Genomic DNA, 15,161 nt, shown 5'->3' on the forward strand with positions numbered 1-15,161 from the left:
CCCTGTGACAAGCATCAAGATGAGCAAAGCTGTCACTGCCCTGCCACCGCCTGCCCATACAGGAGAATCCACCTCGGAAACCTACCAGAAGAAAAGACCAGAGAAATATTAGAAGACAATGGGCCTCATTCACCAACTGTTCTTAAGAAGAATTTTCTTTTTAAAGCCCACTTACGCATTTTCAGATGTTGACATTCACCAATGTTTTCTTATTTGGGATTTGTTCTTAGGTAAGAACAGAATCTACGCACACTCAAGAGCACACTTACGCACATTTGAGTGCTGTAAGTTTGTGAAAAATAATTTGTTATTGCATTTTCTTCAATTCTACAATGTTGTATAATATTATAGGATTTAAATTATTTTTTAATTATTATTTTCATTGTTTTACAAAGCATTAAGGTACCAGGTTCCACCTCAGATGGTGGTTGTCTCAGCAGGAGTTCATCTGTAAATAAATGATAAAAATCAAACCATTGTAGTGACCTTTTATGTTTGGGAGTTTCAATTATGTAATGTTTGATCTATACAGCAAAAGCAAATGTTTAAATTTTGAATACAAATTAAGCACTTAGGTAACACTTTTTAAACACATGGACATGTTGAAGAGAACACTTCAGAGGCATCATTGGGGGTTGTGGGGACCGCACCGGGTGACACCATCAGGGGGGGTGACACCAAAATGACTGACATTAAATTTTTTGTGCAGTGTTTTGTGCAACGACGGGTTGAAACAGCTAGTTTCTCCGATGCAGTTTACTGCCGGTTGATTTAATTAGCGGTATTAATGTGACGAGAAGCGCTTTGTCGTTTGAATGCATAACACGCAATTCCTTGCGCCCACTCGCACTAGCATTTTTTTTTTTTTTTTTTTTGCCTCAGATTTGATATCAAACCATTTTTTTTTACTTCATCAGTTGTGCGACCTTCTCCGGATACAGCGTTCACTGAACGAGTAATTGCATCCCGTTTACCTTTTTTTGTGTTATTTTATATCCACTACTGACGCTACTAAATATACTTCCGGCAGCAGTATCTCCGCTTCAGAACTACGTTTTTCTTACGTTTGGAGTCCGGTGCTCCGACGTCTTTAAATTTTCGTTTGGGCATTCTTGACTTCTCTCTCAACTTTTCTTTTCGATTTCTGTGTGTGATTTCTGTGTGTGCACACGGCCCTGTAGTCTCATGCCCTTTTATGGCGGGGCGTTTATCTATGCTAATTAGGAACAACTGGCACGCGCTTTACATTTACTAAGACAATGGGATTCATCATTTTAAGAACACGAGTGCGAACAATTCTGCGGTTTAAGAACACGCTGTGAATTTGACGTAGACTTTTCTCAGGATCTTTCTTAAGTACAAATTTAAGAAAAAACTTAGGAAGATATTGGTGAATGAGGCCCAGCGTCCCCATTTCACCAAACGTCCAGGGGCCTTATGTATCAAACATCTTAATAATTACACTTAAGAATCTCATAACAGCTTACTTTGGAGTGAAATCATTCTTCGCTTAAAGTGGTCGGTAAAACATAGTTATCAGGCAGCTCACACTTTCTCAGAGGTAAGTCTTGAGACATTCTCAAGAGTAACGCTTAAGTGTGTTTCTGTGACAATCACAGGTGCTGCAAACAAAAGGATTAAGATGATGTCATCAATTTCCGAAATTGCTAAGAGACAAGAACCAATCAGCTTTTGGGAAATATGTGTTCTATTGATGGGTCAACAGAAGTTTTCAATAAAGAAACACACCCTCATTATGAAAGCTCCCTTGTTGTCTAATGTTAGTCTAAGCAAAATGGATGTGAAAAGAAAGCCGAATTGGACTGTGGAAGAAACGGTGATGTTGGTAGAGGAGGTGAAGGCAAAGAAGGGAAAATTTAGCCCCACATTTACAAGTCGACACAAAAAAGAAGTTTGGAAGCAGATCGCAGACAGCAGACAGTGAGTTTCTCCTCCACCATTCGGAGGAATGCAAAAAGAAATGGCACAATGTTTTGTCCAAAGCGCGTCAGGAAATCTCCCCTTTCAAGAAGGCAACATCTGGCACTGGTTCGTAGTCTACATTATTTATGTATTTTATTTATTTATTTATTTATTTATTTATTTATTTATTTATTTATTTATTTATTTATTTATTTATTATTTATGAGACACGTTTGTTACCTATTGCTGATGAACATTAATGTAGTTATATTTTTTTATTCAGGTGGAGGTCCTGCGCCTAAACCTTTAAGCGCAGTGGCAGAAGTAGTTCTCCACAATCAGTAGTAATGCCACAATCAGTGGAGTGGGCGACTGTCAGGATGCTGCACTACTCAAACTGCAGACCGTAGTATGGTTGGCATGCTATTATAAAAGAAGTGTAGCTCAATACTCAATACTTATTTTATTGATACAAATGCATATTCACAAGAATAAACTAACTTAAAATGAATTCTGTTTTTCAGTAATGCAGATGAAAACACCATCTCGTCCCCTCATGAGCTGCCTGTAGAGGAACTGCCAGCTGCAACAGCACTGCTTCCAGGCCCATCTGGCATTCCCTCTCCAGCAGCAGGCCCAGAGCCCCTGCTCCCTGAGCCCCCACTGGCCACTGGCCACTGCCACTCCACGGCTCAACCCGGACGAGGTGGAGGACATGGATGCACTGCGGAGAGAAGAGTTGCGGATGAGCATAAAAGTTTTAAGGATGAAGGAGCATTATTATGAACTAAAAATAAAAAAGATGAAATCTTGCCTATTGCTGTCTTTTAAAAAAAGTCCACTCAGCACTTATAATCAATAGATTGGGGGCAGGAGTGTGACAGGAGCAAAATAAAAATGTATTTCTTACCCAAAATGAAAGTTGGCAAAGTGCTGCCTAAACAGTGGCATCAGAGGCAAATGGGATGCTAGGAGGGTGGTCGTCATCATCATCATCATTATTATGATCTCCCTCATCAGGGGAGAGAGGAATGTTGGATATTTTGCATATGTTATGCGAGACTGCACATGCCATTATAATATTGCTGGCCTTCTGTGGTGTTTGGCGGATTTCCCCATGAAGGACATGGAACCGGTGTTTCCATTGGCCGATGCCCCTCTCCATAACGCTTCGGGTGCATTGGTGAGCCCTGAAAAGTCCAATTATGTTTAGATGACCGTCAAAAATAACTCTACAATGGTGAGATGATTCATTATTATAATTCATAGGCTTAGTTAATTTGTACCTGTTGTAATTTTCTTGGCCCCCTGGTTGTGGTCTTGGGAATGGTGTGAGAAGCCAGCGTCGTTGTGGGTAGCCTTTATCTCCAAGGATATGGCACCCGGGTGGAACAATGTTCTTGTCAAACAGCTGTTGCAATCCACTTTCATTCAGGATGCGTGCGTCATGGGTAGATCCTGGCCACTTGGACACAACATCTAAAATGTTGTAATCTGCGTCAAAGACTACCTGGGTGTTGATGCTGTGGTACCTCTTCCTGTTTACAAAAGTCTCTTCATCTACGCTTGGAGCAATTATACGTATGTGGGTCCCATCAATTACTCCAACCACCCCCGGGAAGCCCGCTAGATGCATAAATGCAGCTTGCTTCTGGCAGATTAACCGAGGAGAGGTTGGAAATTCTATAAACCTCCTCACTATGTGAGGTGCTGCAAGGGCTGACAGTTTTTGCCACTAACTGCTGATGGTGGGTTGTGATGGTCCCAAATCATCAGCATTGCATAACTGCATTTTTCCAGTGGCTAGGAAGCGCAGCGTTAAAATGACTCGCATCTCTGCCGTAATTACGCTACTTCTCAAAGTTGATGGTGATATTACATCCCGCACAAGATCGGTGACAAAGATGATTCCCTGATGATCTAAGCGATAACGTTTGATTAACTGTGCATCATCAAACATTTGTAAAACATTCTTCCTGTCCCGGAAGGTGCGTGCGCGTCTCAGTCTTCGCAGTTCTGCCATCTTGCCTACTCCTAGCCAAATTAAGAGAGCCCCAGAGGTCTCTTAATTACCTGAGAGGTTAAGAGTATTCTTAAGTCAAGAGAAACTTGATAAATCACTTTTATTCTTAAATGTGAGTGTAGGAGTAAAAGTCACCAATTCTTACACTTAAGTCTAATTTTTTACTTTGAGCGGCTTGATACATACGGCCCCAGAATTTCTGCTTTGCAGCTACATTTAGTTTTGTTTTGCACAGGTAAAGCCGGCTTACTCATGAAATCTTCAAAATACTTTGAGGAGCTTTGTTCTATTTTGCTAAAAACTAAGATAACTTTCAGTCCATTATGTTGTAGGAAAACATGATCCTGGTTACTGCCAATACATGGTATGTGTATTTCATGTCTTAGAATATCTGTGCAGTATAAACGTGTGTCATATACAGTAAAATGACCAGTGTTAATTCAACTCTAATAGAGTTTATATGAGTGCACACTGGTGAAATGGTACTCAGTTTCACTGGGAATTTGCTGTGTAAAAAGTGGAAGGTGGCGATAAGTTTAAAATAAACATTTGTGTTTTTTTTTCTATTGAAGAAATAGCTCACCAACTGAGCTGTAGGTTGAACTTATTTTTTTTTGAAAGAAGACACTTCAAAAACATTTTCACTCCTTTATTTAATTTGGTCATTTTACAAACATGTCAAGTGTAAAGACAAGCAGGAAATCTTAATGCCAATCAAGCTAGCCATGTTATTTTGGTGTTTTTTTGTCATATAATAAGACGGTACATATCAAGATCTATCAATGTGACTCTAACTGAATCTAAAAACCAAATCTTCCTCTTTACTCGGTATAAATGCTTAATTAAATACAGGAGAAGCTTTACCCTCACATTCTCTAAGATACATTCAGATTCAAACAAAAACAGTAATACTACTAGGGTAGAAATATTCTTCTTACCCATAACCAAATTATACCCAAAAAGCACTTAAACTGTATATTCAATTGTAAATTAAAATCAACTTCAGAGGAAAAACAAGAAAATATGAACAGCTCAAAAAATAAAAAACAACAAAATGCAAAACTGAGAGCTTGTGTTAACTGAGTGTTTATACTGACAGTACAACCTCAAACAGGGTTACAAGTCATTCAATACTAATTTATGTTACTAATACACCTTTACTGAGCCTGATAATTTCAGTGTTTTGCTTATAATCACAAGAAACCATTGAAGCCAAATTGTTGCCATTTATTCAATTTATGTGATTGCCTGACATGTCATTTGCCGTATGCTACAACTGGGTTACTAGCAAATGCAAATTTAATTGTGTTATTAGAAAATTTTGATGATAAACTCATGAATCATAGTGGAGACAGATTCTTGTGCCAAATGTTCAGTAAAAAAGGTTTTGCTGTAGTCTACTCTGAGTGAACCAGTGTTTGTATATACAGCTAATGAGCTAACTGAGCCAGGGTTACTGGTGGAAGCAAAAACCAGCAAACACATCGACCCTCCAGGTATGGAACTGGCCATGCTTTTCAGGGTGCAGTCCAGACAGGGGAACATTACCTTCTTCATTTTAGAACATCCTGCTGTTCTTTACTTTATTTCTATTGTAGTTCCCTTTCAGTTGTGTGCTGGGGGCTCATTCTCATTCTTCAGTGAGTTACATACACAGATAAACACAAGTGCTCTCATTTATCTAAACTGTGCAGTGTTTAAATCTAAGAGAATATAAAGCAACAGGACAGCATTAACACACTACGTTTTGTTAAATGGAACCCTTAATCCAATGAAATTTATTAGCAGGAGTGACTGTAATTACTTCCCCACCTCACCTGATATGCAGTGAGCGTTCTGGCACAAAATGGCTGCCATGTGGGGCCAGTGGGGGGCTAGACAGCGGTGGTGCCTGAGGTGGGTTAACCCCGTTTCACTGTAAAGCATTTAGAGATAGTGAGATAATCAAGTCGCTGGAGCATTGGTGGTTCAGTGGTAGAGCTCTTGCCTGCCACGCTGGAGGCCCGGGTTTGTTTCTCCAACCTAGCCACTGAGGATGCGCAAGCCAGTGTATTCGTAGTGCCGGTCCCAAGCCTGGATAAATGGGGAGGGTTGCGTCAGGAAGGGCATCCGGCGTAAAGCATATGCCAAATCAAATATGCGGTTTGGCCGAAGTACAGGAACAGCCGAAAGATTGAGGGAGAAATAATCAAGTCGCTATATAAATGCAACGCATAATCATCAATGTTGTTTTTGGTATTAAGTTTTGAGAGCTTCTTGCCGAAATTTGTGGCCAAACATTTTGTAGGGTCGACCAGTTTAGTTTATACAAAAATCAGAATGATCAATTTAGGGGGCTCCAGACTGTCACCAGCTGTAGATTATAATGATTAAAAAACAGGTGTATATGTCCGTGTGTGTGTGTGTGTGTGTGCATGTGTGTGTGTATTGTGTGTGTGTGTGTGTGTGTGTGTGTGTGTGTGTGATCCTCTTGCTGTAGCTCTCCTCCAGCTCCTCTCCTGTACAGACAGCAGTACAGGGTGATTAAACTCTGCTCTGGATCCAGGCTCTAGTACAGAGCTACAGACCTGCAGGGTGGAGCCGGAACTCCAGGAGCTGCAGGAAAGGCCTGTGAGGTCATAATGTAACCATGGAAACTCCAGTGTGGAGACTGAGACACATTGAATCAGTGGAGTAACTTATTGTCTGTGTCCCAAACCGCATACTCCCATGCTCTGAGTGCGCATAGCCAAACCGGGGTGCGAGTCCAAAACCAAGTGCGGTAGTGCGGAGCACGGATAAAGTACCCGGATGTGCACTCCATTTGATCAGAATTAGAAGTGTGCATCCATGCGTGCTCCGACTGGAAAAAATCCCATCTCTCCTTTCAAGAAAAACTGTCAAGAGCAATGTAATGGCGGATGACAGAAGTGCAGTCACTGCCTCTCTCAGATTGGAAACTTCAATTATGCCATGGGAAAATGGTACACAATGAGGAGTATGTACATAAATAAAGTGGAACGGTGTGAATGAATAACACAATATATAAAATGTGAGTTGTTTTTATTTAGTTTAAGGATATGTAATGTTAACCAGTTTAGCTAGCTACATCTGTACTGACAAAAGCAATTGATCTTTAAAGTATTGCCCTCCTCCTCGCTGCACCTATGCGGATAGCCTGCCATCGTCAGGTTCTGTTTAATCCAAGCCACTAACACAGCCACCACAAGCAAACATGACAGGCCTCATTTCTGGTGCCTAACTGTGTACCCAGTTGTTCACAATTGGTAAGAAGTGCAAAAATCATTCAATTCAATTTAATTTGTACACACACTGAGTTCAGAAGAGTGATGAATTACCGGTACTGAGAGGGATCTCTCTGCAGGGTAGGTATACAGCAAAGTGACTTACGGTGCATTACGCAGTCTTTACGGAGATCTCAGTCCTATCAATGGTGCATCAGAACCCGAAGAATCAACAGAGCTTTGGTTGGACCTTACAGAATCTGTGTCTAATGCTGTAATGAGAAGCTCAGTCAGAACCCCAGTTCAACAGCTCAGTGAAGCTCATCACACACTCAAACTCATATCACACACTCAGCTCATATCACATACTCAGGCTCATATCACACACTCAGACTCATATCACACACTCAGCTCATATCACACACTCAGACTCATATCACACACTCAGCTCATATCACACACTCAGACTCATATCACACACTCAGCTCCTATCACACACTCAGGCTCATATCACACACACAGACTCATATCACACACTCAGCTCATATCACATACTCAGCCTCATATCACACACTCAGACTCATATCACACACTCAGCTCATATCACACACTCAGACTCATATCACACACTCAGCTCATATCACACACTCAGCTCCTATCACACACTCAGGCTCATATCACACACACAGACTCATATCACACACTCAGCTCATATCACACACTCAGACTCATATCACACACTCAGACTCATATCACACACTCAGCTCATATCACACACTCAGACTCATATCACACACTCAGCTCATATCACACTCAGCTCATATCACATACTCAGGCTCATATCACACACTCAGCTCATATCACACACTCAGACTCATATCACACATTCAGCTCATATCACACACTCAGGCTCATATCACACACTCAGACTCATATCACATACTCAGCCTCATATCACATACTCAGACTCATATCACACACTCAGCTCATATCACACACAGGTTCATATCACACACAGGTTCATATCACACACTCAGGCTCATATCACACACTCAGCTCATATCACACACTCAGCTCATATCACACACTCACGCTCATATCACACACTCAACTCATATCACTCACTCAGCTCATATCACACACTCAGACTCATATCACACACTCAGACTCATATCACACACTCAGACTCCACCACTACTAGTAATTGAAAGCAATGGCGTTCTAGAAAACTGACTTAGAATTTTGAAAATAAAAAAATCTAAAAAACTTATTTTCAAAGGTTTAAAGTAAGGTACATGACCTCAGTAACATTCATTTGAGCCAATCAAAAATTATTCCGGAATTCCAGAACTGATGAAGTTATGGTCACTCAGCCACACACACAAGGCACAACACTGTAACACTGGACACATGTAAACAGAAGTAATTACGGTCTGAACTCTGGGTATTTGTGCTTGATTATAATGACATTCATTGCATTGAGTAAAGCACAGGAGTAAATATACTCACTGCTAGTGTTCCTGTAGACTGGATCCGAGAATGCAGGCTGGCCGGAGTTCTGAGAATCCGTGTCAGAGGCTGCAATGAGAAGCTCAGTCAGAACCCCAGTTCAGCAGAGCTCAGTGTAGCTCATATCACACACTCAGACTAATATCACACACTCAGACTAATATCACACACTCAGACTCATATCACACACTCAGACTCATATCACACACTCAGACTCATATCACACACTCACTCATATCCCACACTCAGACTCATATCACACACTCAGACTAATATCACACACTCAGACTCATATCACACACTCAGACTCATATCACACACTCAGACTCATATCACACACTCAGGCTCATATCACACACTCAGCTCATATCACACACTCAGGCTCATATCACACACTCAGCTCATATCACACACTCAGACTTATATCACACACTCAGCTCATATCACACACTCAGACTCATATCACACACTCAGACTCATATCACACACTCAGACTCCACCACTACTAGTAATTGAAAACAATGGCGTTCTAGAAAACTGACTTAGAATTTTGAAAATAAAAAAATCTAAAAACCTTCTTTCCAAAGGTTTAAAGTAAGGTACATGACCTCAGTAACATTCATTTGAGCCAATCAAAAACTATTCCGGAATTCCGGAACTGATTAAGTTATGGTCACTCAGCCACACACACAAGGCACAACACTGTAACACTGGACACATGTAAACAGAAGTAATTACGGTCTGAACTCTGGGTATTTGTGCTTGATTATAATGACATTCATTGCATTGAGTAAAGCACAGGAGTAAATATACTCACTGCTAGTGTTCCTGTAGACTGGAACCGAGAATGCAGGCTGGCCGGAGTTCTGAGAATCCGTGTCAGAGGCTGCAATGAGAAGCTCAGTCAGAACCCCAGTTCAGCAGAGCTCAGTGTAGCTCATATCACACACTCAGCTCATTTCACACACTCAGCTCATATCACACACTCAGACTCATATCACACACTCAGACTCATATCACACACTCAGCTCATATCACACACTCAGCTCACATCACACACTCAGCTCATATCACACACTCAGACTCATATCACAAACTCAGACTCATATCACACACTCAGCTCATATCACACACTCAGCTCACATCACACACTCAGCTCATATCACACACTCAGACTCATATCACACACTCAGCTCATATCACACACTCAGACTCATATCACACACTCAGACTCATATCACACACTCAGCTCACATCACACACTCAGGCACATATCACACACTCAGCTCATATCACACACTCAGCTCATATCACACACTCAGACTCATATCACACACTCAGACTCATATCACACACTCAGCTCATATCACACACTCAGCTCATATCACACACTCAGACTCATATCACACACTCAGACTCATATCACACACTCAGACTCATATCACACACTCAGCTCATATCACACACTCAGCTCATATCACACACTCAGCTCATATCACACACTCAGACTCATATCACACACTCAGACTCATATCACACACTCACGCTCATATCACACACTCAGGCTCATATCACACACTCAGTCTCATATCACACACTCAGACTCATATCACACACTCACTCATATCACACACTCAGCTCACATCACACACTCAGCTCATATCACACACTCAGGCTCATATCACACACTCAGACTCATATCACACACTCACTCATATCACACACTCACTCATATCACACACTCAGACTCATACCACACACTCAGTCTCATATCACACACTCAGTCTCATATCACACACTCAGACTCATATCACACACTCAGACTCATATCAGACACTCAGCTCATATCACACACTCAGACTCATATCACACACACAGACTCATATCACACACTCAGCTCATATCACACACTCAGCTCATATCACACACTCAGACTCATATCACACACTCAGCTCATATTACACACTCACACACACTCAGACTCATATCACACACTCAGCTCATATCACACACTCAGACTCATATCACACACTCAGCTCATATCACACACTCAGCTCATATCACACACTCAGACTCATATCACACACTCAGACTCATATCACACACTCAGCTCATATCACACACTCAGCTCATATCACACACTCAGACTCATATCACACACTCAGCTCATATCACACACTCAGACTCATATCACACACTCAGACTCATATCACACACTCAGACTCATATCACACACTCAGCTCATATCACACACTCAGGCTCATATCACACACTCAGACTCATTTTACATGTTTAATCTCAACTAACAACCAAGTAACTCATTTTATTATGCAATACACCCAGTAACATCAATGTCAGCCAATCAAAAACGATTCCAGAATTCCAGACCTGATTAAGATACAGACATTCAGCCAAACACACGCACATACACACACGTTACACACACACACACACACGGGATAGCACTGCAACACAGTAGACTTATAAACAGGAGCAATTACAGTCTGAACTCTGGGTATTTGTACTTGATTATAATGACATGCATAAGCATTGAGTAAAGAACAGGAGTAAATATACTCCCGTAGTCTGGAACAGAGACACACAGAGTTAGAATCATACACGCAGCATGTCTGACTGTCCTTGTGAAACTATTAAACTCTGAAATGTTTCAGTGTGCCAGCTTTATTATGTGACTGCCCTGGTGTCTCTCAGTGCTAAGGTGTGTCAGTGGGTCTGTGTCTGTAACTCAGTGTGTCAGTATCTCTGTGTGTCAGTGACTCTCACCTGAGCTTCTCCTCCTCCACATGATGACACCGATGATGAGGGCGAGGATGAGAGCGCCCAGCACACAGCCGATGATGACGCCCATGGGGGGGCTGCTGCTGTCTGGATTACCGTCAGAGGGAATCACATTAAACACACACACACACACAAACATGCACACGCACAGGCACACACGCACATGCGCGCACACACACACACACACACACGCACAACGTTAGGTTAATATATTGCTTTTTTGATATCTTCATTTGACTCATGTCTAAATTATCCCCATACCTTATTACTGGACTTACATCAATTTAGTGTATCTGTGGTTAGTGTAGAGAGAGCCAGAGGTTCTACTACCGAGCAAAAGTGCAGTGTGTTTGGGGTAAACCACTCTCTGTGTTCGTCCTGTTCGTCTCTCTTTCTCTCTCTCTCTCTCTACCATAGGGGAAATTTACAGATCCAAACCCAACCCCAAACAGTGATTTCACAGGTGTTACACCTTTGCGTTCCCTCACTGTTGAACATTCAGAACATTTAAGCGGGCAGCATACTTCAAAAGTCAATTTTTTTTTTGGCTTGCCGAAACCGAAAACGTTCTACGTGGACGAAATTGTTTTATACTCGATGTGGTTTCGCTTTGATTCCATAACATTCCATTGGTTAAGACCCCGCCCATTCAGTATTCTGACCAATCACATCTTACTCAAATGGAATCATTCTATCTGTAGCAACCACGCGTAGCACAACGTCTTTTTTTCTTCAAAACTGTCTATGGTAACGTATGAATGGATTGTAAACGTATTATTGGATTGAATTGCCAATGTATTATTATGCATTATTGCATTATGTATATAGGTTATTACTGACCAGTCACACACGATGTCCGCATTGCTGTCATCTGTGGTGATTTCGTCTAGTTAGAAAATCTTGGAGGTGCAAGAAGTGCCGAAAAAACTTCCACAAGGGAATGCGTTTGTTCGTTTTTTCCTCAATCACCTCATTTTGTTCTTACGACCTCACCGAACTTCGTTTCCGCAAGAAGTATGCTGCTCGCTTTAGTGTCATTAAGAACAAGAAGGCATCATCATTTGTCATCATGTCTCTCTCTCTCTCTCCCTCCCTCTCTCTCACTCACTCTTGATATCTCTCTCTCTCCCTCCCTCTCTCTAACTCTCTCTCGATCTCGATATCTCCCCCCTCTCTCTATCTCTCTCTCTCTCTCTCTCTCTCTCACTCACTCTTGATATCGCTGTTCCTCTTGATGTTCTCCTCTTTGACAGACACAACGATGTCCTGTTCCAGGCTCTTCTGCTGTACAGTACAGGTGTACTCTTGGCTCTTCCAGTCCTCAGGCTTCACTCTCAGGTGAGATCTGGTCTGGAAAGTTCTGTCCTCATTGGGCACAGTCTCCCCCATCTCTACATCCACATCCAGGTCCTCTCCATTTCTCTGCCAGATTACCATGACGACACGGGGGTAGAATCCGGTCACATGACAGGTAATGACAGGAGAGGAGGGGTCCTTCTGCAGCAGAGAGACCTCAGGAGCAACTGAGAGAGAGAGAGAGAGAGAGTGAGAGAGGGGGAGGTAGAGTAAAGGTGAAGAAAGTGAGAGAACAACAGACAGCAAAAGAGAAAGAGGGGAATAAAACTTTTAATGTATTAGTTAAATTATTTACTTAACCAATTGTTATTTCTTCCCATGGTAAACAGTAAATATGTTACTTATTTTGTTCTTTTTGGCTGGAATCCTTGGGACTGTTATTGTTTCTAATGTAAAAGTATATTTGCGTTTTGTAAAAATAAATATTTATTTGCATCTTTTAACTTGAGTCTGGTCTTGGAATATATAATATGCCTTATTGTAAAACGAGTCGACATTTCAGGACTTAATGTGTTCAGTACTTACTACTGCTGTTAGACATCATGTTCAGTACATTACTACTGCTGTTAGACAGCCTGTGTTCAGTACATTACTACTGCTGTTAGACAGCATGTGTTCAGTACATTACTACTGCTGTTAGACAGCATGTGTTCAGTACATTACTACTGCTGTTAGACAGCATGTGTTCAGTACATTACTACTGCTGTTAGACATCATGTGTTCAGTACATTACTACTGCTGTTAGACAGCATGTGTTCAGTACATTACTACTGCTGTTAGACAGCATGTGTTCAGTACATTACTGCTGCTGTTAGACAGCATGTGTTCAGTACATTACTACTGCTGTTAGACAGCATGTGTTCAGTACATTACTACTGCTGTCAGACAGCATGTGTTCAGTACATTACTGCTGCTGTTAGACATCATGTGTTCAGTACATTATTACTGCGGTTAGACAGCTTGTGTTCAGTATATTACTACTGCTGTTAGACAGCATGTGTTCAGTACATTACTACTGCTGTTAGACAGCATGTGTTCAGTACATTACTGCTGCTGTTAGACATCATGTGTTCAGTACATTATTACTGCGGTTAGACAGCATGTGTTCAGTACATTACTACAGCTGTTAGATAGCATGTGTTCAGTACATTACTACAGCTGTTAGATAGCATGTGTTTGCACAGACTGTGCTTTTATATGACTGTTTCTAGACAGATGTTAATTTACTTTCCCGAAGAAAATGATTTTGAACCTTAAAGAGCACATGTAACAGATATGATTTGCTTTACTCAGCCAATTGAAGTAAAGCTGTACCATGTGACCTGTGTGCAGAGAATGCGTTCCTGCTGCCACTGAGCCTCCCAGGCTAGAGCTGCATAAGAGTTTAACATGATGGGAGAGCAGCAGAGTTGTGCTCTCAGTACTGCTGTACCTGTCCTCTCCAGAGCGCTCCTCCCATAGCTCACGTACTTCTTCAGCCACGCAACGCACTCCAGGGTCAGGTACTGCTTCCTGTGCTCAAGCAGAGCTGGGTTATTATTCCATTTCACTGCAGTGATAAACGCCTGCTGCGATACTGCAATGTAACGCTGGTTTCTCAGGTCATAAGTAATGAAGTCTTCCCCGTCGTATCCATACTGATCAAACCCTCTTGTGGCCCCGGTCACATCATCCCACTCACAGCCGACCATTCTCTGCAGTGTGTGCACACCTGGAGAGAGAAAACACACACTGTCACTGCGCAACTAATGCACACACACACACACGCACACACACACACACTGTCAATATGCTGACACTGCACACATCTAATACACACACACACACTGTCACTGCACACATAACACACACACACACTGTCACTGCGCATATCACACGTCACTGCACACATCACACACACACATACACAATGTCACTGCACACTAGGGCTGTCAAAAAATATTCGAAGTTCGAAAACTATTCGAAAATCTTTATTTTTTTAAAAGTTCGAACCTATATTTGAGCATTCGAATATTAGTTTTGGATCCCGCGTATTGTAATTAACATGCAGAATTTAATTTCATGCGGCGAATCATGTTCATGCATGCAAATTTTACTTCCTATGTCAACAAAAAATGTTCTGCCCTGGACCCAGGGCAAGTGGATCATCTGGTTTTCCTTGCCAATAACCTCCGGTGATACTTTCAGCTCTATTGACACCTAACGTTACTGGTCAACTAGCCTTGCAAGCCAGTCTCTTTTTTCACTTCGTTCAACAGATCTGGTCAGCTAACAATTTAGGCTAAATAATGTTCCCATGGCAGGCTATGTTTCCTCTTTTTTACATT

The 15,161-nt window shown here is 41.6% G+C and overlaps 1 protein-coding gene and 2 long non-coding RNA genes across 25 annotated transcripts in view; 2 read left to right on the top strand and 1 right to left on the bottom strand.

Moving 5' to 3' along the window:
* LOC135262093 (BOLA class I histocompatibility antigen, alpha chain BL3-7-like) overlaps window positions 1–15,161 on the bottom strand; it is a 95,884-nt gene that overhangs the window by 20,153 nt on the left and 60,570 nt on the right. For 18 of the 23 annotated variants that reach the window (XR_010332105.1, XR_010332103.1, XR_010332104.1 and 15 more), the window contains exons 6-7: window positions 14,267–14,545; window positions 12,690–13,001 (exon numbers count right to left, since the gene is read on the bottom strand). Coding sequence is in view for 18 of the 23 variants with exons in the window: in XM_064348930.1 (XP_064205000.1) it covers window positions 12,690–13,001; window positions 14,267–14,545 (591 nt within the window). In the remaining 5 variants the exon portion in view is untranslated. Of the gene's footprint in view, window positions 1–4,580; window positions 6,445–11,463; window positions 11,566–12,689; window positions 13,002–14,266; window positions 14,546–15,161 lie in introns of those variants that run through there. The other 5 variants (XM_064348943.1, XM_064348942.1, XM_064348941.1 and 2 more) reach the window with 3 other exon arrangements.
* Window positions 1–15,161, top strand: part of LOC135262098 (uncharacterized) — a 60,654-nt gene that overhangs the window by 4,721 nt on the left and 40,772 nt on the right. The gene's annotated exons all lie outside the window — the stretch shown is intronic.
* Window positions 1,703–2,766, top strand: LOC135262103 (uncharacterized). The gene is made up of 3 exons (XR_010332111.1): window positions 1,703–2,049; window positions 2,207–2,337; window positions 2,448–2,766. It is a non-coding gene; the product is annotated as an uncharacterized LOC135262103 (long non-coding RNA).

Source organism: Anguilla rostrata, chromosome 8 (genome assembly GCF_018555375.3).
Source record: "Anguilla rostrata isolate EN2019 chromosome 8, ASM1855537v3, whole genome shotgun sequence".
NCBI classification, from domain to species: domain Eukaryota; kingdom Metazoa; phylum Chordata; class Actinopteri; order Anguilliformes; family Anguillidae; genus Anguilla; species Anguilla rostrata.